This window comes from Panthera pardus, unplaced genomic scaffold (genome assembly GCF_024362965.1).
Source record: "Panthera pardus isolate Hobbes unplaced genomic scaffold, ASM2436296v1 HiC_scaffold_6, whole genome shotgun sequence".
In the NCBI taxonomy this organism is placed as follows: Eukaryota; Metazoa; Chordata; class Mammalia; order Carnivora; family Felidae; genus Panthera; species Panthera pardus.
The window spans coordinates 58,207,288-58,228,148 of record NW_026526991.1 but is presented as its reverse complement, the minus strand read 5'-3'; the positions used below and the strand labels follow the sequence as shown (position 1 = coordinate 58,228,148).

At 55.7% G+C, this 20,861-nt stretch overlaps 3 protein-coding genes across 5 annotated transcripts in view; 1 reads left to right on the top strand and 2 right to left on the bottom strand.

Moving 5' to 3' along the window:
* Window positions 1–154, bottom strand: part of NEMP1 (nuclear envelope integral membrane protein 1) — a 31,506-nt gene extending 31,352 nt beyond the window's left edge. Inside the window, exon 1 of the mRNA XM_053895326.1 lies at window positions 49–154. Within this exon, the coding sequence (XP_053751301.1) occupies window positions 49–154 (106 nt within the window). The remainder of the gene's footprint in view (window positions 1–48) is intronic.
* Window positions 9–5,989, top strand: NAB2 (NGFI-A binding protein 2). 2 transcript variants are annotated; one of them, XM_019454849.2, is made up of 7 exons: window positions 10–235; window positions 1,681–2,554; window positions 2,983–3,116; window positions 3,443–3,494; window positions 3,589–3,721; window positions 3,927–4,118; window positions 5,114–5,989. In XM_019454849.2, exons 1-7 carry the CDS (start codon window positions 153–155, stop codon window positions 5,221–5,223), a joined length of 1,578 nt encoding a protein of 525 aa, XP_019310394.1. In that variant the 5' UTR covers window positions 10–152; the 3' UTR covers window positions 5,224–5,989. The 2 variants fall into 2 exon arrangements, with proteins under 2 accessions (XP_019310395.1, XP_019310394.1); XM_019454850.2 differs by lacking the exon at window positions 3,927–4,118 and having other exon boundaries at window positions 9–235.
* STAT6 (signal transducer and activator of transcription 6) lies at window positions 5,929–19,804 on the bottom strand. Of its 2 annotated transcripts, none has more exons than XM_019454846.2 (22): window positions 19,302–19,804; window positions 16,472–16,608; window positions 15,928–16,066; window positions 15,538–15,621; window positions 14,964–15,102; window positions 14,793–14,845; window positions 14,437–14,585; window positions 13,747–13,878; window positions 13,432–13,620; window positions 13,033–13,120; window positions 12,772–12,894; window positions 12,099–12,191; window positions 11,520–11,726; window positions 10,189–10,283; window positions 9,957–10,093; window positions 9,482–9,628; window positions 9,201–9,264; window positions 8,985–9,095; window positions 8,707–8,790; window positions 7,594–7,659; window positions 7,374–7,502; window positions 5,929–7,283 (listed from the first exon to the last, which is right to left on the bottom strand). In XM_019454846.2, the coding sequence occupies exons 2-22, from the start codon at window positions 16,585–16,587 to the stop codon at window positions 7,094–7,096; spliced, it is 2,535 nt and encodes an 844-aa protein (XP_019310391.1). In that variant the 5' UTR covers window positions 16,588–16,608; window positions 19,302–19,804; the 3' UTR covers window positions 5,929–7,093. The 2 variants fall into 2 exon arrangements, with proteins under 2 accessions (XP_019310391.1, XP_019310392.1); XM_019454847.2 differs by having other exon boundaries at window positions 16,472–16,611; window positions 19,302–19,803.
* Window positions 19,805–20,861: the final 1,057 nt, after the last annotated feature.

Here is a 20,861-nt window from a genome sequence, read left to right as displayed (position 1 = left end):
GGGGGGCAGAGGCACAGACAGAGGCGCGGAGGCTTGGAGAGAGGAGACGTGGAGGGAGGGACGGAGCCCGGACAGCGGCGGACACGGCAGCGCCCGCCAGGCGCCGAGGGCTGGGCACCGAGAGGGGCAGCCCCTGTGGCCTCTGGCCGTCCATGCACAGAGCGCCCTCCCCCACAGCCGAGCAGCCGCCGGGCGGAGGAGACTGCGCCCGCCGGACCCCGCAGCCCAGACCCAAGTTAGTGGGCAGAGGGAAGCGGCGGGGAGTGGAGATGGGTGGAGCTGGACTCGGGAAAGGGGTCCGGAGGGCGGAGGTCGAGGAGAGAACGAGGGGAAGCGGGACGGGGGTGGGGGGTGGAGACTGATGGAAAAGGGGGTGCGTCTTCGAATTAGGGGGCCCTGGGAGCAGGTAGGGAGCGGATGAAGCTGGATATGAAAGAATAGGACCTAATTCTCTATCCCCCGTTTACTCTGCCGGCGTGACCCGGCATGTGAGCCCCCTGCAAAGAATATGCCCCCCCCCCCCCAAGAGCCAGGGGAAGCCCTGGAGCTCTGGCTGGTAACAGGGCTGGGGAGGGCCGCTGCCCTGGTTCTATCTAACGTTGGTAAGGAGTACGCGGGCCCCAGGGTCAGGGAGAAGCTGGCGCCTTCAAGCCAAGGAAGCGCATCAGCAGGGCTGTGGAAAAGCAGGGCAAGCCTTAGGCGTCCCTCTCCTTTCTGTAGCTTTATTTGCAGCACGCGGAGGGGAGTTTCGGTGTGCAGCCCCTCCCTCAAGGGGCCTTGAGCCGCGCCTCCGCTCCACTTAGAGGTGTGGGTGGAAAATGAGGGAGAGGAGGGTAGGCGGGAGCCCCTGGGGCGGTTTTCGCCCACTGACGCTGCTACTGTGGGAGTGTGTGTGGGTGGAACGGGCCCCAGAGCAGAACAATTGAGGCACTCCTTCCTCCTTCTGCTTGAGCTGGAGGGACTGGCCTACCTACTCAGCAGGTGGGGAAGGTCACTGCCGGGAGAGGAGCCAACTAAGGGGCACTGGACAGTCAGGAAGAGAGGGGAGGTCCTCGAGGAGAGGGGAGGCCCTTGGGAACAGCTCAGGGGAGCTGAGCAGAGCAGGGGTCCACCTGGCTTGCTGAGTGGGAAAGGACCACACCCCTCCCTCTCAGCCACCTGGATAGGATGCCACCAGGGAGTGAAACTGGCTAGCAGTGGTCCCAAGTGTCCACTGTGGGCAGGACAGGGGGTCTTATATTCACCTCAGTGTGGAAAGTCACCTTGAATAATGCTGAGACTGCTGGGTGTGTAGGGTGGAGGGTGAAGACTGTCCTGGGTGAGGAGGTCCAGCCATCATAGGGGTGTGCTGGCTGGCCTCAGTGCTCAAGGTCTCCTTGCCCCAGTCCAGAAAAGTAAAAGCTGAGAATGGTGGTGAAGAGCCTTTGACTTCAGCAGATACTGGGCTGGCTTTTGGTACTTGTGGCCAGGCTGGGATGGCACTGGCATGTTTATGCCTCTGGGGAATGCCTGATTCTCATAGTCTGTGCGCAGGCTTGGGTACTGGGCAGAGGGTGCCTTCAGAGGAGGGGAAGAGAAGCAGGCAGGAAAGAGAGGACAATTGCGAGTGTGGGCTGGTACCCAGCAGGGGGACTTGTACTGACTGCCTTCCTTTCTCTCTACTGCGCTCCTCCTTCCCAGGCCCGGTGCCCGAGCCATGGCACTGCCTCGGACACTGGGGGAGCTGCAGCTGTACCGGGTCCTACAGCGCGCCAATCTCCTTTCCTACTATGAGACCTTCATCCAGCAGGGAGGGGACGACGTGCAGCAACTGTGTGAGGCCGGTGAGGAGGAGTTCCTGGAGATCATGGCACTTGTGGGCATGGCCACCAAGCCCCTCCATGTCCGGCGCCTGCAGAAGGCACTGAGAGAATGGGCCACCAATCCAGGGCTCTTCAGCCAGCCTGTGCCTGCTGTGCCTGTCTCCAGTATTCCACTTTTCAAGATCTCCGAGACTGCAGGCACCCGGAAAGGGAGCATGAGCAATGGGCACAGCAGCCCAGGGGAAAAGGCAGGCAGTACCCGCAGTTTTAGCCCCAAGAGCCCCCTTGAACTTGGAGAGAAGCTGTCACCACTGCCTGGGGGACCTGGGGCAGGGGACCCCCGGATCTGGCCAGGACGGAGCACTCCAGAGTCTGACGTTGGGGCGGGAGGAGAAGAGGAGGCAGGATCACCCCCCTTCTCCCCACCTGCAGCGGGAGGAGTCCCTGAGGGGACTGGGGCTGGGGGGCTGGCAGCAGCTGGAGCTGGGGGTGGTCCGGATCGACTGGAGCCAGAGATGGTACGCATGGTGGTGGAGAGCGTGGAGAGGATCTTCCGGAGCTTCCCAAGGGGAGATGCTGGGGAGGTAACGTCCTTGCTGAAGCTGAACAAGAAGCTGGCACGGAGCGTGGGGCACATTTTTGAGATGGACGATAATGACAGCCAGAAGGAGGAGGAGATCCGCAAATACAGCATCATTTATGGCCGCTTTGACTCCAAGCGGCGGGAGGGCAAGCAGCTCAGCCTGCATGAGGTGAGGACCCCATTCTCCTAGCGTTGCACTTGGCTCCCAGGCCTCAACCTACTGACTTTGGAGAATCTTCATACTCCCCAGGTCTGTTTCATTGCCCCTTGACCAAGACCCCAGGCCCCATACACCCCAATCCCAGCCGCTGCAATGCTTTCCTCCCCATTTGAGGGGGAAGCAGAGATATAGGCAGGAGCCCAGGTGTCCTGCTCTACACTGCTCAGGACCCCACAGGTGGAGGAGGCTCCAGGCATTCCCAGGAAGCTGTGGGTGCTGACCTCTGTCTTCCTCCTTCAGAAAGCTGCATAGTGTCAAATCCTAAGCAGGCATCTAATGGATGGGCTTCATTTGTCTGATGGTGTAGGGGTGTGAGGAGGTCTGGGTAAGGCAGTGAGGAGTTAGGATTCTGACCGCTTTGGTGGCCCCCTCCACAGCTGACCATCAATGAGGCTGCTGCCCAGTTTTGCATGAGGGACAACACGCTCTTACTGCGGAGGGTGGAGCTCTTCTCTCTGTCTCGCCAAGTGGCCCGAGAGAGCACCTACCTGTCTTCCTTGAAGGGCTCCAGGTGAGACTCCCTTCTCCCAGGTTCTTTCTAAATTAGAATCCTGCCAAGGAGCTGGGTCATGGCCTAACCTCCAGTTCAGGTACATGTAGGCCTGCTTCCTGTCCACCCGCATGTCCTGCTTTGCGCCAAGTCCGCTTGTCTGAAGTCTGGTTCCTCCTCCTATCCGTCTCAGGTCCTCTCTGATCCCCCGCCAACAGTAGTACCTGAGCTGGAGACTCTTGCTCAGCCAGCGTCTTTCTAGAGTCTTAAAGTAATGCATGCTTCTCACCAGATTCTGTGTTTTCCCATCGTGTGTCCCTCCCTCCTTAGTTCTCTTGTCTTTGCAGGCTTCACCCTGAAGAACTAGGAGGTCCTCCGCTGAAGAAGTTAAAACAGGAGGTAGGTTTTCCAGGGTGGATGTAGGGGGTTAGTGCAGTCTCCCCCAATCCCCTCTCTTGCTAGGTCCTCATTTCCCCATTTGGGGCATCCGCAGGTTGGAGAGCAAAGTCATTCTGAACTCCAGCAGCCTCCCCCAGGCCCTGAGTCCTATGCACCCCCATACCGCCCCAGCCTGGAGGAAGACAGCGCCAGCCTGTCTGGGGAGAGTCTGGATGGACACTTGCAGGGTGAGTGTGCATCAGAACACTTTTCTCCTTGCTGTGGGGGTGGAGTAGGTGGGAGGAAGGAGCCAGGAGGCAACTGCCTGGAACAGGGTTGGGAGGCCTGGCTGGATGGGGGCAAAGGGGCCTGGGCCTATGGGTCCGCTCTGCGGTTGAGGGTGGGGGTTCCGTTGACTGTAGTCCCTTACCTGATCCATGCCCATGCCCACAGCTGTGGGGTCATGCCCAAGGCTGACGCCGCCCCCTGCTGACCTGCCTCTGGCATTGCCAGCCCATGGGCTGTGGAGCCGCCACATCCTGCAGCAGACACTGATGGATGAGGGGCTGCGGCTAGCCCGCCTCGTCTCCCACGACCGCGTGGGCCGCCTCAGCCCCTGTGTGCCTGCGAAGCCGCCTCTGGCAGGTGAGGCAGCAGCAGTGCTGTCCCCAAGCACCCCTACCACCTAGGCCCCACCCAGCAATCCTGGTGTCCTGGGGCCAGGTGGGAGGAAGAGGGATGTAGTCGCCAGAGGGGGCCGGCAGTAGGATGGTTGGGCTCTAGCCAACCAGGCCTTGGGTTGAGGAAGGGAGGATCTGGCAGGGCTGTTCCCACGGGGGAGGGTCTGACCCTAATGGAGATCTGTGAAGGGGGAGCTGGGGTGAACAAAGGGACAGAGAATGGGGGACTAGGGGAACAGGAACCAAGAAGGGAAGCAGAGATAGAACTGCCACCTAGGTGGGAGGGTACAGCAGGCTAGGAGTCAGGATGGGGTTGCCCAGCTTGGAAGCAGAGGAGCCCAAAGGGGGATGCTTTGTGTGTGGCTGGCTGGGGGAAGGGAGGAGTCCGCCAGAGGGCCAAGCGGCTGGGCTGAGAGTGATGCAGCAGACAAAGCCACCAACCCTGGCTTGGTATTTTTAAACTGTGCGTGGGTGGGAAGTGGGGGCGGGGACTTGAAGGGGGGCTCTTCTTGGGGGAGGAGCTGGGAGGCTGGCTTCCTGTGTTCCCCTTGATTTGGCTTCTAAGAAACTTGAGGGGCATGGGAGGGTAGGTGGGGCCTGGGAGGGGGCCAGGGAGGAGTGGGGGCAGCGGAGCCTGGGGGGGGGGGAGGGGGAGAGGTCAGAGCCAAGCCACCCCCACAGCTCCTGACAGAACCAGAAATTCCAGCAGAACGGAGGCGGGAGAGACAGAGAAGGAGAGAGAGACATACAGAGAGAGAGCTACACAAGGCCAGAAAGGGGAGGGGGGCACACACACTTGGGTGTGGAACCCCCCCACACACCTGTAAACGTGTGGCGGGCAGGAGGCAGTAATTCAACAAATCTAGCTCCTCTGCAGTCTTCTCTACTCCTGTCTCCCGTACAGCCACCTCTCTGCATCGTTCACCCCACAGCCTCCTAACCTACCTCTTCTCCCGGCAGAGTTCGAAGAAGGGCTGCTGGACCGATGCCCTGCCCCAGGACCTCATCCCGCTCTGGTGGAAGGTCGCAGGAATAGTGTAAAAGTGGAGGCTGAGGCCAGCCGGCAGTGAGGGGCACACTGGTGTCCTCAGATCTGGGACTCAGACTTCTGGCTCATACAGACTCCTATGTTCTCCATCCCTGGCATCTAGTCACGACCCTGGATCCTTCCGCTGCCCTTCTCCTGCCTCCCCACCTGCTCCATGGACATTGAACTATGGGGCTTCAAGCAATAACGAGCAGGGGCCTGGCAAGAGGACACAAGGAGGGTGCGTGGTGCCCCTTCACCCTTGCCTAGAGCAAGGGGGCAAGGACTCTGCCTCCAGGGCATTTGGGGTTCTCCCCTCCCTTACACAACACACTCCCATTCTCTATAGCTTGAACCAGTGGTATGAACAGTTGGATTCAGTTTGGACATGGGGGAAAGGGGGAATTCCCTGGTAAGGTCCAACATCTAAAAATCGCAATGCTTCCCCCCAGAACTGGGGGCCTGGGAACACTGGACCTGCTCCTTCTCCCCTCTCCTCCCCCATTTTTGTGCTTCTAGTTTGTTTCTTTAATTTAACAAGTGCTGCAGTTTGCCCACCCATCCCCATCTTTCCCCCAAGTCCTCAGCAACTTTTTCCTTCCTGCCCTCATGGGGGTTGGGGGGAGGGTGGATGTGGGGTCCCCTTCACTGGCCCCCTCAGGAGGCCTGGGTTGGACTCAGGGTCTCCCTCAACTGGGGGCTGGACCGCAGCACCTGTCTGAGCAGTTAGAGCGTCTTTCTTTTCAGATCGTGTACAGTAGATTATTTATTTTGTTATTTTGGAATAAAATTTATTTTATGGCTTAGGATCGATGGCCCCTAAGAGGGAAGAAGGGTGGCATGGGAATGGGGGAGTGAAGGGAGGCTGGCAGTGGATGGGGAAATAGAAAAGAAGCAGCAGGTAGGGCCCCCTAATACACTCAGAGGACCACACGCCTGGGTCCCAGACTCACCCCCTGCCTCTGGGCAGGATTGGCCATGTTGAACCACCAAAGCTAGAGCCACATACAGATGTCACAGCCACATAGACCCACTGGGGCCACGGACATACTAAAGCTGAGTACATTCAGATTAGCATGTATCAGAGAAGCCAGCACATCTGCTGGTGTCTTTTGTGCAGTGTCTCAAACTTCCAAACTTGTGTCGTGACACAGGCAAGGTCAGATAGATACATGTTCTTTGTGGACACAACAAGTAATGTGTGTGACATCCGTGGGTTAACATGTCTCAGGTACGCACGCTTTCACACGGCTGTATGTGAAACGCAGCCCTCTTGTGCACAATCTCCTACACGTAGCCAAAAGCCTCCATCTGAGGAATTTGGGGCTGTTTGAAATTTGTTTTTTAATCTGGGCATAACCCACATCTGTAACCCAGGTGTACAGATTCCCCCACCTTCTCCCCGCTAGGATCTCCTGAACTGCTTCTCCACCCGCCCAGAGCTGGGACCCAAGCCCATCCCTCAGTCCCCAGACTCTAGTACAAAGGTGTGCACGTGTCTGCGTATTTCTACACGGGTGTCCTGGGCCCTGGCTCGAGGTGGGCAGAGAAGTCATCTGTGCCCTAACCTGTGCTCTTGACCGGCCTCCTTCCTACTCAGCCCCATCTTCCAGGGAGAGCTGTGTGTGTGTGTTCTGCGTATGCAGGCGTGTTGGGGCGTGTCTCACTTTGGAACCTGAATTTCCCTTCCAGCGCTGGAAGGGGGAGGACAGGGGTGTGTGGTAGGAGGGAAGGAGTGGATAGGCTCCACCCACTGTGCATTTTCCTGGCAGTCTTTTCCTCCTGACCAGGGAGTAGGTGGGGATAGGAGGACACCCTTCCCATCTGCTACTTGGCAGGAGCATGGGCAGGTGTCCAGAGCAGGTCCGTGGGGGTAGAAGAGCTGTCTCTCTGGGTTCCCCTTCCAGGTGGGATCACCAACTAGGATTGGCCCGTAGGTCCAGGTGGGACAGTGAGATCCCAGACTGCCCATAGTGAGAGGGCTGCAGGAGGGGCTGGGTTCCCATGGACCCTCCCCCTGATTCCCCTTGCCCCTCCAGGAGAAGCTTGGTGAGGTCCTGTTCGGTAGGAGGCAGCAAGGGTGGGAACATGTCTTCACCGACCCTGCAAGGAGGAAGCAGAGAAACAGTAGGGTAGGTATGGCACCCACTCCTCTAACCTCCAACCAGCCAACACCCCCAGGTTGCCACTCACCAGGTGCCCTGAGGGAACCCTCGTATTGGCTGGCTCAGGCAGCTCTCTTCTGCCATGGTCACATCTGAGCAGAGCAGGGGCTCAGGGGTGGACACGGCATGCTCCTGAGACGGGCATGGGAGCAGGCCCCTGCCAAGACCAGAAAAGTAAATAAGATGGGGGTGGGTAAGGTTGGAAATGAATGGAGAGTACAGGATCAGGAGGGAGTGCTGCCACTTACTGCGGGTGAGGTTGGTCAAAGGACAGGTTCATCTGGCTCAGGTTGGGGGGCATCTGCAGGTGAGGTCTAGAAACAGGAAGGAGGGCAGAGTCAGAGAAAGGAAGGCTAGGCAAGGACATGGTGTTGCAAAGTCAAGATCACTGAATGAGGAAACAATTTCCAGCCCCTTTTCCTGACTGCATAGTCTTAGGTAAGCCGTGAGCTCAGTCTTCTCTTCTGTAAAATGTGTATGTGTTGGGTATTGGGGTGGGGGGAGGAGAAAGGACTGAATTAGCTAATGTCTAATGTTTCTTTGGACTCTGGTGGTTCTAACACCCCCAGTCTCTACCCTACCTCAACTCCCAGGAGGGGAGATGTCTTGCCTTGACTAAGAGTTAATAAGCACCAGGGGCTCCTGGGTGCCTCAGTCGGTTAAGTGGCCGACTTCAGCTCAGGTCATGATCTCACGGTTCATGGATTCAAGCCCCGCATCAGGCTCTGTGCTGACAGCTCAGAGCCTGGAGCCTGCTTTGGATTCTGTGTCTCCCTCTCTCTCTGCCCCTCCCCAGCTCGCACTCTGTCTCTGTCTCTCTCAAAAAGAAAATAAAAAACGTTAAAAAAATTTTTTAAAAAGTTAATAATCACCTGCAATTATAATAAGAGTGTTACTTGGGGAGCAAAAATGTCTAGGCCACTTCATCAACAGATGAATAACTCAAAATCAAGACAGCAGATAAATGACAGTGGGTTTCAAGGACAAGAGAGGTAATATTAATACTAAACATAGCCCTTGCTATGAGCTTTACAGGTATTACTAACTCAACCTTCAAAATAATCCTATGAGGAAGGTAGTATTAGTATTAGCATTAGTATTATTATCAGTATTCCCTATTTTAGAGATGAGGCACCAGACCTAGGCAACTTGCCCAAAGTCAGTAGATGGTGGAGCTGGAATTCAAACCTAGCTAAGTCTGGATCTTAACTGCTAATACCTCAATGGAGTGGACAGAAGAGACAGAGTGTTAGATTTTTGCTGCCCTTTCTCACAGAGGAGCCTCTCCTAACAAATGCAAATACCCATCACCCTTGCAGGTGGATATACTCGCCCCAACCCCAAGAGGTTCTTCCACTTACTCCTGGAAGGCTGGCAACACGTCTTCCCGGGAGAGGGCTTGGTATGAGGGGATGGAGTGAGAGTGTGGTGGGTACACGTGGGACCTGGGGAAAGAAAGCAGACCCTTCTGATGCCAGCCCTTCTCCCGGACACTCCTAGCCCCTCCCTCAAGATAGGGAATCCCTTTCATGGAAAGGAAAATTCCCTACTTCGGCCCCCAATGCCAGCTTTCCCAGCTGCCCATGCTGAACGCCTGTCTGCACAGACCACTCCCGTTCCTGTCTCTCAAGCTCCTTACACCATATCCGGGCTAAGCTGCATATTCATGGAGGAATCAGGGGCCATTCCAAGATCATAAGTGGGCACCATGGTAGGCATTTGGGGCTCCAGGGTAGGAAGTGGCTGGTCCCTAGAGGAGGGAAGGAGGTATGTGTGACTGACCAAGAGTTGATGCCACCACTTGTTCCTGCAAGTAGTACCGGGCCCCCGCTATCACCCACAGCCCCACACTTACCTTTCCACAGTCATCTTGATGGTAGCTGGGACGTAACCCCTGCCATCCTTACCCATCTGTTCAGCTGTTGTGGGGAAGAAAAGGAGAACCATGGAGTGCCCCAGGATTGGAGAGAAAGGGATGTGGAAAAAGTGGGCATAGTTGATGGGCAAGTAGGAGAAATGGGGCTTCAAAAATGGAGAGGTAAGTCAGAGATGACATACAGTGTGCATGGAGAGGGGCAATGGGAGTACGGAAAAGATGGGCAAAGGAAGGATTCAGAACTGCCAGCTTCAGCTCACGCTTGTAGTGGCTCCGGAAAGCTTCATCCTTGGGTTTCTTGGGGTAGAGGTTTTTGAGCTGAGCAAGGTCCCGGATTCGGTCCCCCAGTGAACGAATGGATAGGTCTTTGGCAGAGAATGGCTGGATGTTCTCTATCTGTGGGGAGCCTACAATAGGAATGAGACCCTGAGTCCTCTCTGTCCAGACACTCTTTCCCCTACCCAGCTCCACCAGAGGACTCATTCTTAATCTACCAAGGCAAGGGGGAGAAGAATGAGGGTGGGGGCCCTGAGGGAGAGAGAACCCACCAGTCTCCATTCTCACAGACCTCACAGTGAGAAGGCAGACTGCAGAAGGGAGGAGAGAAGTTGGATCTAAGGAAGAACTTCCTGAAGACCAGGGTTGGCACCAAGGAAGGCCAAGACATTTCCGTTCCAGAAGAAACCCCAAAGGGCACAGGTACGGAGACAGAGGACTGGCTTGGGGTGACCTCACCATCCTGGCCCCGGATGACATGGGCAATGGTGATGCCCCCAATCTCTGAGTCGCTGAAGCGAAGGAGGAATGTTCCATCAGGCTCGTTGAGAAGAAGACTAGTGACGTACTGTTTGCTGATGAAGCCAATGATCAGCCTGGCCAGGATGAAGGAGAGGATGGGGGTAGAGGCACTGGCTGTGGAGAAGAAGCTAGAGGTACAGCTACTCGGGTCACTGGGGCAGAGACTCACCGATCAGACCAGTAGCTCCGGAGACAGCGTTTGGTGAGGTCCAGGACACCATCGAACCACTGCCAAAAGGTGAAGCCACGACCCAGCAGGATCTCCTGGGGAACAGGGGGGGAGCTAATGTGAACACAGGAGGGCCGGAGTTAGAGCCTGGTTAGGATAGACACTGGGCCATGAGTGCCCACACAGCAGAGTCACAGGGCTGAAGAACCAAACTGGATCTGAGATCTCATCGATGACAATAGCCAATCCTCACATTTACCATGTGCCAGGCAGTATTCCAAGCCCTTTCCACAAATTAATTTATCTGATCTTTACAACCCTATGGAAGTAAGTCCTATAAGTACCCCACTTACAGATGAAGAAATGAAAGCCCAGAAAGGTCAAATAACTTGCCCAGGTCTATACAGCTGGCGAGAGGCAGAGCTGGGATGTAGCCCAGGAAGTCTGGGCCAGGGTCCATCATAACCACTGTGCTCCACCTGTCCTTAATTAGGCCTGGTGGAAGTTGAGTCCAGAGAAGGTGTCTTTGCCAGGTGTGAGTGTCCTGCTCCCTTTGCTAACACATTCTCTGGTCATGTAGACTTCTCTTTCTTTTTTGCTAAGAGAGCAGTACATAACTGCATTTACCCAGCTGGTCATCAAGAAAGACACCCAGATCTTTTCCCCCGTTCTTATAACAGATCCAGTCCCGAGCCACCTCATCTGGAGGTGGTAAAATATAGTAGTAGCTAACTAAGAGCAAGAAATATGGGGTTCCATCCCAGCCATGCCACTCACCTGCTGTGAGGCGTTGGACAAACTACTTAACCCCTCTGAGCATCAGGCTCCTTGTCTGTAAAATGGGGATAATAATAGTACCTACCTCAAAGGGATGTTGGGAGGAGTAAGTGAGATAACATACATAAAGTGCTAAACATAGTGCCTGGCATATAGTCAGATGTCAATACATGGTAGCTGGTATTACTGAGCATGTCCCTGTGGGATTTCATCCTGGTTTTTGCAATAGGAACTATTTTCCCAATGGGTCAAAGTCATTTTGAATCAGAGCTGTGTTTACACACAATCTAGATGAGTCATGCAAATCACTGGGAAAGAGGGAGGACGGAGGGCCCCAGACCAAAACACGAGGCATGCCAGAGAACGCATCCTCTGGGCTTACCCCCTGGGCTGAGGGTTTTCCAGTTTGGGCTGTGACAGAGGCTTCCTTGATGGGCATAAGGGGGCATTGCGAAGACCCCAGTGGTCAGTCTCTGGACAGAGGTTGGGGAGGTCCTGAGTGCCTCAGGGATGAATAGCTTAGGGGTGTGAGGTCCGAAGAGCAGGGGAATGACCTTGTTGAACTGTGACCAGGACACAGAACGATGCTGGAAGGCCTCCATGCTGAGGCTGTTGTCATTGAAGATCTTCTGGGCTAGGAAGAGGAAGTGCTCTGGGAGTAGCCCCCGATTGGTCCCCACTTCAGCCATGAACTTGAGGTTCAGAGTTTCACACATCTTCTCCCAGGGCACCCGCTCAGCCACCACAAAGGGCACACGGTCCTGGTGTGAAGCGGGAAGGATAGGGCACTTTAGGCTATCATCCTCGTTCATCCTCAGGAGGGGCCTTCATCCCTCCCACCTCCCCAAGACTGCCCTTCCCAGCCATTGTCCCCCTCAGCTTGCTCACAAAGATGGTGCTTTTCCAAGAGTAGTTTAGGGTACTACAACATGATAGCTGTTAAGACTGGCATGAAAAGAGGTCAGAAGTACAAAAGCATGAGGTTAGAGAGTATGAAGGAGGCAGAAAAAGTCCACGAGAGGGAGTGAAGGCCACTCCCGTTGGAACATGTCTGACTCCGGCCCTTCCCGCCATGTTAGAGCCTACCGTGCCTCTGTTCTTCCCCTCCAACACCATTCCAGGTCTTTCCTCACCATCTCAGAGAAGGCATTATCCCACAGGATGGTGGCTTTCGCATTGTTGTCTTGGTTGCCGTGGACAATGACCACCAGGGGCAGAGACAGAGCCTGGCAGGGGTGAGAAGGGGGATCTTCTTACTGGAGCAAGGGGCTTCCTCGGGGAGCTATCTCTGAGAGTGCAGGGAAGCTACTGGATTCACACAACATAGTTAAAAGTTCCCGGTGATTTACCAAATGCTTTCTGAAGCCTGATTAGGGCCTCACTGTAGAGAAGTGGTTACAAGTCAGTGCTATGGAAGCAGACCTCCAGGTCTCCAATGCCAGCTCCAACACTTAGTAGCTGTGTGACCTGGGCAAATTACTGAATCTCTCTGTGTCTCAATGGATTCATCTGTAAAATGGGGCTAATAATAGTACTTAGCTCATAACGTTATTGTGAAAACTGTGTGTGTGTGACTTAAAATAGTGCCCTGGTCTACAAAAAATGTGTAATAAATGCTAGTCACTGTCACACCACGATTCCCTGGCATGTGCCCTCTTGCTCCTCCCACTCACCCTTGCCCCAGTGCACCCGAATACCGGACACACAAAGTATGGAGCTATCGTGAGGGGTGAGGATTCGGGGCCCCAGCGTGTGGCATGGAGGGGACCTGGGGCCCCAGTTTGGGCAGCCTGAGGTTCAGTTCACCTGGAGCTGGATGGGGAGTTTGTTGGGGCCAAGTGTGAAGCTGGTGGAGAAGAGCACGGCACACTTCTCCTCGGTGACAGACTCAGTGCCCTTCCGCTCACAGCGCTTGATTTTCTTCAGAAGCTACAGGGTGGGGTGAAGGAGAGCAGGGGTGAGGACAGAGATGGCTTCTCCTGGATTCCCGACATCCTCTCTGAGGACAGTCCCTGAGTCTGAGGACCCCTGCCCCCCCTCTCCGCCACTGCTCCCTAAAGCCCTCACCAGGTTCTTGAACAGGGCAGAGCAGCAGTTCCCAGGAATGCTGTTCTCCAGGGCCACGGTGTTGTTGATGATCTCCCCAGTGCTTTCTCTGCCAGGGGAGGTCAGAGAGTGAGTGGGCGCATTCCAGCTGGGCCAGTCCATGGGTGAATGGCGTGGACTACTAGCCCCAAATCTGCATCTCCCTGCTCGGGTTCTTAAGGAGGGTTCCCATCTTGGCCAAATCATGATTCCCCATCCCATTTCAGCCCTGTTAGGTCCCTTGCCTTCCTCTGCCTTGACCATTCAGGGTCCACACACCCCACGGTCCCCCCTCCTCATCACCTGGCTCTTTGTGGTACCAGTTCCCCAGGCTCCTCTGGCCTCCACCACCCCAACAGGCCTTCTCCAGCCCCAGCTTACGCTCCAGCCCCGGGGCCCTGGGGCATGCTCAGCTCCCTTGCTTGCTTCTCAGTCACCATGTCAGCCCTGACCAGTGGAGGCTTGGCCGGGGCCCCCAGGAACCGTAGGCCCAGCAGGAATCGAACCCCAGCCTGGAACTTGGTCTGAGTCTTCAGAACCTGGGGGGGCTGCTTCTCTACCAGGAAAGAGCTGGGAGGAGTGAAGACACAGGGCAGTTAGTGGCTGGGTCCCTCCTGGTACCCTTCCCACAGCTCCAACCCTCTCCCTTCCCTGGGGGTATGCTCTAGGCCAGGCTGGGGGGTTACAGAAGCATACCTGGTGACGAGGGTTCGCAGGACTTCATCCAGCCGGCTAATCAGCACTGCCCGGGCCTTGGGCTCAAGCTCCCCACTAGCCGCCCCCACCTCCTGCTGCAGCTGGGAATAAATGTCCACCAGGCTCTCGCACCTGGGGCCGGGACAGTGGTCAGGGGGCACAGGATTCAGGCTGCCTGCTCCAGCCTAACCCCTCTAGCCCTAAACCCAGAAAGAAAGCAGGATAGTGTGTGTGGAGGGGTGGGATGGGCAGTGGGTCTTGCTACAAGGCCCCAGGGCTGAAAGGGCTGTGGGACCTGCCTTGACTCTGGGTTGGAGGTTCTTTCTCTGTACCTGGACCCCTGTGGAAACCCAGCTGCCTCTTCCCCAGGACTCTGGTACCCAGGTCAGCTGCCAGCATGTACGGTACTTTTGCACAAACTGAAAGGTGCCTCCGCCCAATAGACCTAATAGGAAAAGGCTTCCCATTCCTCTGGGCAAGGGCTTGAAGAGAAAAGCATCGCTGGGCATACTTGTTTAGGATGCCGCCTGACAACAGTGTGAACAGTTCTGCTGGAACTGGCTTCTCTGAGTCTCGGCCCATGCCAGGACCTGCTTGCCTGGTTTTTATCTCCTACCTGTGGGTCCTCCAGCAGGGACAGCAGACACCCACCCCCAGCCCGCCCTCCTATCCCATCAGTCCTGCCCCAACCTCTCCTGTAGTGGTGCCAGGCTCTCCTCAAAGGGTGCACCATTCCCTGCCAGCTGCTGCTGCCGCTTCCAAATCTGGATTCTCTTCAGCACCAGGGCCTGGGTGGCCTCCAGCTCCCCGACAGTCTCCTGCAGCAACGTGGCCAGGGCCTGCAGGCAGGGGAGGCCTGAGCCAGGGACACCCTGTCTCCTCACCCAGCCCCTGAGGGAAGGGCTCTGTTTCTCACCTCTCGGGCATTCCCCTACCCCACCACCATGTGTGACTCTCTGAGGCCTAATCTCCATCCCTTCACAGAACTGAGATCCCTCAAGAACTGCACTTTGAGCTCAAACTCCACCTCCCAGTCCGTCACTGACCTCGCTTTGCCCAGTTCCACTGGCAGGAGCATCTATCAAGTTGCGCAGAGACACTGAGGGTGAGGGCAGAAATCAGGGTTACAGACAGATTTGAGTCAAGGGTGAGGTCCAAGAGGGGATCACTCCACACACTTCCCAGAACACTCTTAAGGTGCCAGGCCAACCTCTTACCTTGGCCAGCCTCGGCACTGGGCTGCAGAGCTTCTCGGAGAAGGCGAGTTTCCCCCACCCGGTGCTGTAGCCTTTGCAGGGCTGTGTTAAACTTCAGCTCCTCCTGCTTCCAGTGGAAGGGCATTGGCAGGTGGCGGAACTGCACAGGCAGGACAGACGCCAAGAGGTGAGATACTCTGTCCATCCCTCTACACTAAGCCTCGGCTCCCTAAAAAGGTGCCTGCTGCTATGCTCTGCAAAAAGGAGACAAACTACTTCTCTTGTCTAGCTCCCTTTCTCTTTTGATGGGTCTCCCTGACCTTTTGGAATCTCCCGGGAATAAGCCCTCTCTTGGCAGAATCAGCTTCTCACCCCTTGCTCTCTCCTCCCTGGACCTCACTACCCTCAGTCCCTCATTTTAAAGCTTCCCTGAGCTTGGCTTGGGGTGCACTCTGACCCCCGGAACCTCCTTTGGTCATCCGGGGCCTAAAACGTTGAGCTTTTCCTCAAGTTCAAATTCCTTCTGGTTTCTCATGGCTCAGGCTGAAGTCCCAGGGAGTTGAGTTGGGGTGGGAGGCGGGGGTATTGACAATACCTGTTCCATAACAGCTTTTTTCTCCCCTTGAAGTATTTGTTTAAAAGTGGCCACCAGCTTCAGGGGGTCCCTTTGATATATGCTCTATAGAAACGAAGAGTGGTGGACTAGGTTAGCCTGGCTCTTACCCATGTTGTTCTCCCCCTCCTATCCACGCCACCCGCCTCCATCCATGCGCGCGTGCACACACACTGAAAAGGCAGCACAACTGCAGACTCCAGAAGTTTTCATGCATTTGCATGCTTTTAAAACCTAATTTGCATACTAGCTAACAACTAACTACAGGAACACCAATTTGCTTCCAGAGTCCAATTTCTTCCAGTGTTCAGTGCTCATCCCAGCTCCACTCCAGCCCCACCCCAGCCTTGTCCCCTTTCCTCCTGTCCCCACCTCCAGGGTGCTGATGTGTTGCAAGATGGCGCTCCCCTCCCCCTGCTTTCCGGCTGAGGCCTGAAGGCGCTGGACAGTGGCCGAAAGTAGAGCGCTAGCCATGTTGCAGCAGAAGGTGTCTGAGCCGACCAGGAACTCCCTGTGGGAAGATCAGGATGAGGAGGCCTCAGGTCAGGGCCTCTTTCGCTCTACTGACCTTCCACCCCTCAGCACACAGCTCAGGGGCTCCTTCCCAGTTCTATTCTCCATCCAGACCCTCTACAGTTTCATCCTTGTGCCCTTTGTTCCCCAATTTTCCGGTTGCTGTGGGAAGTGTCCTTGCTCCAGCCCTGACCGCCTTCCTCTATAGCTCAGCCCCCTCAGGGGGCAGAGAACTCTTTGTGTCAACGTACATAATCTGGTTGGTGTGGCACAGACTGTCCACTAAATCTAGGCCACCATACGTGGAATAACGGGTCCCAAGTCCCAAAATGGGACAGAGAAAAATCTAATGGGGGTGGGGGGGAGGACCTGGGAGGACCAGCATAGGGCAGCTAAGACTCACCAGGGCTGGTTCTCTAGCCAGTCACCCAGGAGATGCCGCAGGTGTTGGGGAAAGTCAACATAGAGCCGTTGCAGTTTTTCCGGAGGCATCTTGGAGACCAGACCCCACAGAGACATGATCTGGGGTTTGGAGGGTGCCTGCTGGATAGGAACAAGGCCACTCTGAGAGGTGCCCAAGAAAGCTGGCCTATGCCTAAGTTCTGGGGGCAGCCAGCAACCTCCTGCAGACAGCCCTCCCAGATACCATCGCCACTACCACTCACAGCCAGACCACCTCAAACCAGGGACATGTTTGGTCAAAGTCTGAAACAAGGTCATCCCTTCAGTGGTAGACAAAAGGGCGAAGGGGTGGGCAGAGGAGGACAGGGGAGGTGGAGAGGACAGAGAAAGCTCTCTGAGAGAAGGCAGAGGACTCAGGTTGCAGCTCTGAGCTTGCTCTGGTTCTGTAGGCAAGGAACCTCCCCACTGTGAGCCTTGACCTTCTCATCTCATAAAATAGGAGGCTTGGATAAGTGCAGAACTTTCCAACATTGTTTAAAGTAGTAGACAATTTTGGTTTTAAATCTGTGGAATCGCAATTATATAAATAAAAGGTATAAAATTGGAGTTTCACTCTTGAAAGCGGGTGCGGTTGGCCTGGAACTCCACTGCTTCCACTTTCCTCTCCCAGCCTCCTGACTCCAAAGGTGTTCCTGAGGAAACCCAAAGGTTTCAGAATCCCAGGCATCCATGAGATAATCTGAAAACTACCAGGATGGATGAAGAAGAGAATGGAAGACCAATAACAGTTACCATTTATTAACCAGTTACTGTGTATGAGACAGTACACAAAGCTCATAATCCTATTAGAGTTTTGCAATAATTTTTAAAATAAGTGATTACACCCTTTCATAGATGAAGCAACTGAGTCTAAAAGAGGCTCTCTAACTTGCCAAGGCCACTGAGCAAGTGAGTTCAGAAATCAGGATTTGAATCCAAGGGGTAACCGACATCGAGCTGTGAGGGCCCCTTCCAGATCCAGATCCCATCATCCAAGGAGGAGGGGCTGTGGGAGGAGAGCTGAAGAAGTGGAGATGGAGGAAAGGGGAAAGCAGAGGAAACCTGGGAAGAAGGTGGGAGAGATTGGAGAAAAAGTGGGGTTAATAAGCCTGGAGTGAAGAGCCTAGAAGTTGGGGAGAGGAAGTTAGAGGCTGGGCTGGAGTCAAAGGGCAGAGGAGAAAAGATGGAGAGAGGGAAGGAGGAGATGGGAGAAGTAAGGGGGAGAGGTGCATCCCCATTTCTGGGTGGGCTGCAGGATGGGGAGGTTCAACTGGTGTTTTCCCAAGGGTCTCTCAGCACATGTTTCCCATAATGCCCCTCTCCTAGAGATGAGAGAAGATGAGCATGGAAACTCCCCGAGGCTCCCCCAACCCAGTAGCCCCAAGCTCTCCTGGTGGGCTTTTAGCCTCTCCTCTCTCCCAAGACTGCTAAAGGGATAGAGAACAGAGGGGCCGTTTTTCTTGAGACTCTAGCTCCAAAGCCCTCTTGTTCCCCATACCCCGTGCTCCCCAGCTTCTATCCTCTCTAGCTTTTTTCTCTCAAAGGCAGTATCCTCCCTCACTCAGGGTCTTCCAATAGGCCTTTCTCTACCACCTCCTACCCTAGAGTGAAGCACCTTTAGGTCTGTGTTTCAAATTCAAGGGAGGGCTCCATTCCTCTCTTCTCTCTTCCTCTCCTGTTTCTCATGGTGCTCACACCTTTAACCCCAACTGGGGACTGAGGTAATCTTTAAGCAGAAGGCAGCCCCCCCACCCCCACTCCCCTCCCCCCCACCCCCCTTCCGCTTTCCTCTACGAACCCTCGTTGAGTGACCAGCCTCCCAGCAAAGCCCTGACCTTAAATCTCCTCCCCTACTCCATCCCCAGGCATTAGGCAGGCCACACTTTCCCATACCCCACCCTACAAAAAAAGCAGGTTAGGTGTGCCTGCCCTGACTTCAGGCACTTGAAGCTTTAAACCCCCTGAAGCCTCGTCGGGAGGAGGAGCCACGGCGCGAGGGGGCGGGGCCAGTGTTCCCCAACACTTCCCAACCGGGAAGGCGAGCCCGGACGTCCACGATACTCGGCAGCCTGCTTCGTGGCCTAAACCCGATCACCTCTATCCCTACATTCTCCAGCCCTCTGACCGTGGGACCACAGGATCAAAAGTCAAAAGAGCTTCTCTGAGTTGCCCAATATGTGTTTGTGGCGGTGGGGGCGGGGAGGTGGAGCCAGTTCAGCACGAGGAGGGTTAACTCCGCGCCGCCACCGGGAAATCTCGGCGTCTACAGCAGCCAAGCGTGGAGCACTTTTGAGGGGGGAAATTCCCCCTCCTCTGGGGCACCATGAGGTCTACATCTGGGGCTCGCTCACCCCCAGCCACACCCTTGAACAGCAGCAACCTTTAGGGGGGGACAGGATAGGGGCTTGTCAAGGACCCACCTCCCTCTGGCATCAACCTTCTAGGGAGGGGCAGCCACCTCTCCTCCCCCCAGGGCAGAGGGGCACCTCCTTGCCCTCCTTTCCGTGCCTTTACTTGCCCCTGGAGGTGCGGGGGCGGGGGTGTGGAAAAAGTGACCCGCGCGGGAAGGTGGGAGTTCTGGGCCTTACCCATACCAGATTTCTGTGAGAATTTAAACCTGCCCAAACCCGGGACCACCAGCTACCAAAACCAACTGAAACAATTTCTCAGGGACCATACACCCCGCCCAGGGGAGGGTCCCGAGAGGACCCCCGCTAATCCACCCCCCCCCACACACACACACACTCCAAATCAGAGTTCCCCCCTCCCCCTCCTCCGAGGCATCCCCTCACCTTGGCAACCCCTCTGCGGTCTTCTCCCTCTCAGCGGGCACTGCCAGGCCCCATGGGTCTGTAGCTCTGTCCAGCGAGTTCAGGGCTGGCTCTGCTGGCACCCCCCCACATCCACCACCACCACCACCACCACCAAAAAGAGCACACACACACACACACACACACACACACACACACACACACACAACCTCTCCCGTCCTTCCTCCTCAGTGTAAGCAGTGGCTGCCCCAGCCCGCTGTTTCCGGCTTCTCCGTCTAACCAGGTCCCTCCCTGGAGCTCTGACGACACAGAGAAGAGAAAGTGGGCTGGAGGAGGAAGAGGAAGAAAGTAGGGTGAGCGTGTGTGCCTCCTGTGCCTGGTGGGGGAGCACGGGGTCCAGGGAGCCAGGACTGGGGCTCAGAGCCCTAGAGCCAGACTGGAGGGGAGCCTGATCCCCACTTATTCTACCCCCTCAAAAGCGATCAACTCTTCTCCAGAAAGTCACCTAATAATAATACCAAGCAGCAACCTGCGGCCCTAAATTGCCTCTCCCATACCCAAACTTGTGAACGGGCCCGCGGTTTGGGCTCAGGAGGGACTGGGCACCCCAGGGCCTCTGGAAAAGCAAATCCCTCTGGGCTCTGCACTCCCTCCAGTGGAGGACCCTGAAAAGCAGCCAGGGTGCTGTCTGGAACTCCTAAGTCCTCCTCCCTTCTTGGCGGGGTGCGCCTTAGAGGTCGCGTGATTACTGATGGGAGGGAGTGGGGGAGGGGACCCCAGAGCTCAGAATTCTGGAAGACTCCAGAGGAGTCTCATGCACTGAAAATCATCTCAGCCCCCTCCTCACAGGGCACTACACTTCAGACCCTTGTGGGAAACGACACAAGCTAGAGCGGCTGCCTGCAGATTCCCAAGGGACAAGTTTGAATAGGAATCTGCCGTGCAGCCTTGGCAAAGTTCCTGTTTCTGTGGTAAACACTGAGACACACCCAGAAACAAACACATACATGTACAATTTCCTTGGCCATAAGACCACACGCGCGCACACACACACACATGCTTACACATGTGCTGGCAGGCTCACAGACACGTTAGCCCTCAGAGCAACAAGCAAGTCACAATAAGACACGCACGTACACAACGCTGGCTCAGCTTCTGAGTCATCGTCACAACTGGTGGCTGTTTTTTGCAGCTTTTGCTGGAGGAGGAGCTGAAGGAGGCCAAGGGACCCAGAGAGGTCTCCATGCCCCCAAACCTGAGAGACAAGGTGTATAGAAAGGGTGGTCTCTGGGGGATGGTGGGAGATGGGAGGTTTCAACTCCCTTCCTCTTCCCCTAGGCAGGGCTGGGCTGAGGGGCCAAAGCTAGGCCTATGCTGCCCCCTGGTGCTTAAACTGATTCTCAGAGCCCAGCTCCTCCCTGTCCTGTCCCATGTGGATGGTCATGTGTGTGCAAGAGTGCACATGTACATGGAGGTCCCAGCCAGGCAGCAGAGGGTAGCAGTTAAGAACTGGGACTTTGGAGGGGCGCCTGGGTGGCTCAGTCGGTTAAGCGTCTGACTTTGGCTCAGGTAACGATCTCA

Bases quoted from the DNA above. Each gene is read 5' to 3' on its own strand.
- NAB2 (XM_019454849.2), top strand. From the start codon at position 153: ATGCACAGAGCGCCCTCCCCCACAGCCGAGCAGCCGCCGGGCGGAGGA. The intron at 3,495-3,588 runs GTAGGTTTTCCA...GGGCATCCGCAG, and splicing joins TGAAGAAGTTAAAACAGGAG to GTTGGAGAGCAAAGTCATTC. The intron at 4,119-5,113 runs GTGAGGCAGCAG...TTCTCCCGGCAG, and splicing joins TGCGAAGCCGCCTCTGGCAG to AGTTCGAAGAAGGGCTGCTG.
- STAT6 (XM_019454846.2), bottom strand. From the start codon at position 16,587: ATGTCTCTGTGGGGTCTGGTCTCCAAGATGCCTCCGGAAAAACTGCAA. The intron at 15,622-15,927 runs GTGGGGACAGGA...TCGTTTCTATAG, and splicing joins AACACATCAGCACCCTGGAG to AGCATATATCAAAGGGACCC. The intron at 8,791-8,984 runs GTAAGGAGCTTG...TTCTTTCCCCAG, and splicing joins CAGCTTAGCCCGGATATGGT to GTCCCACGTGTACCCACCAC.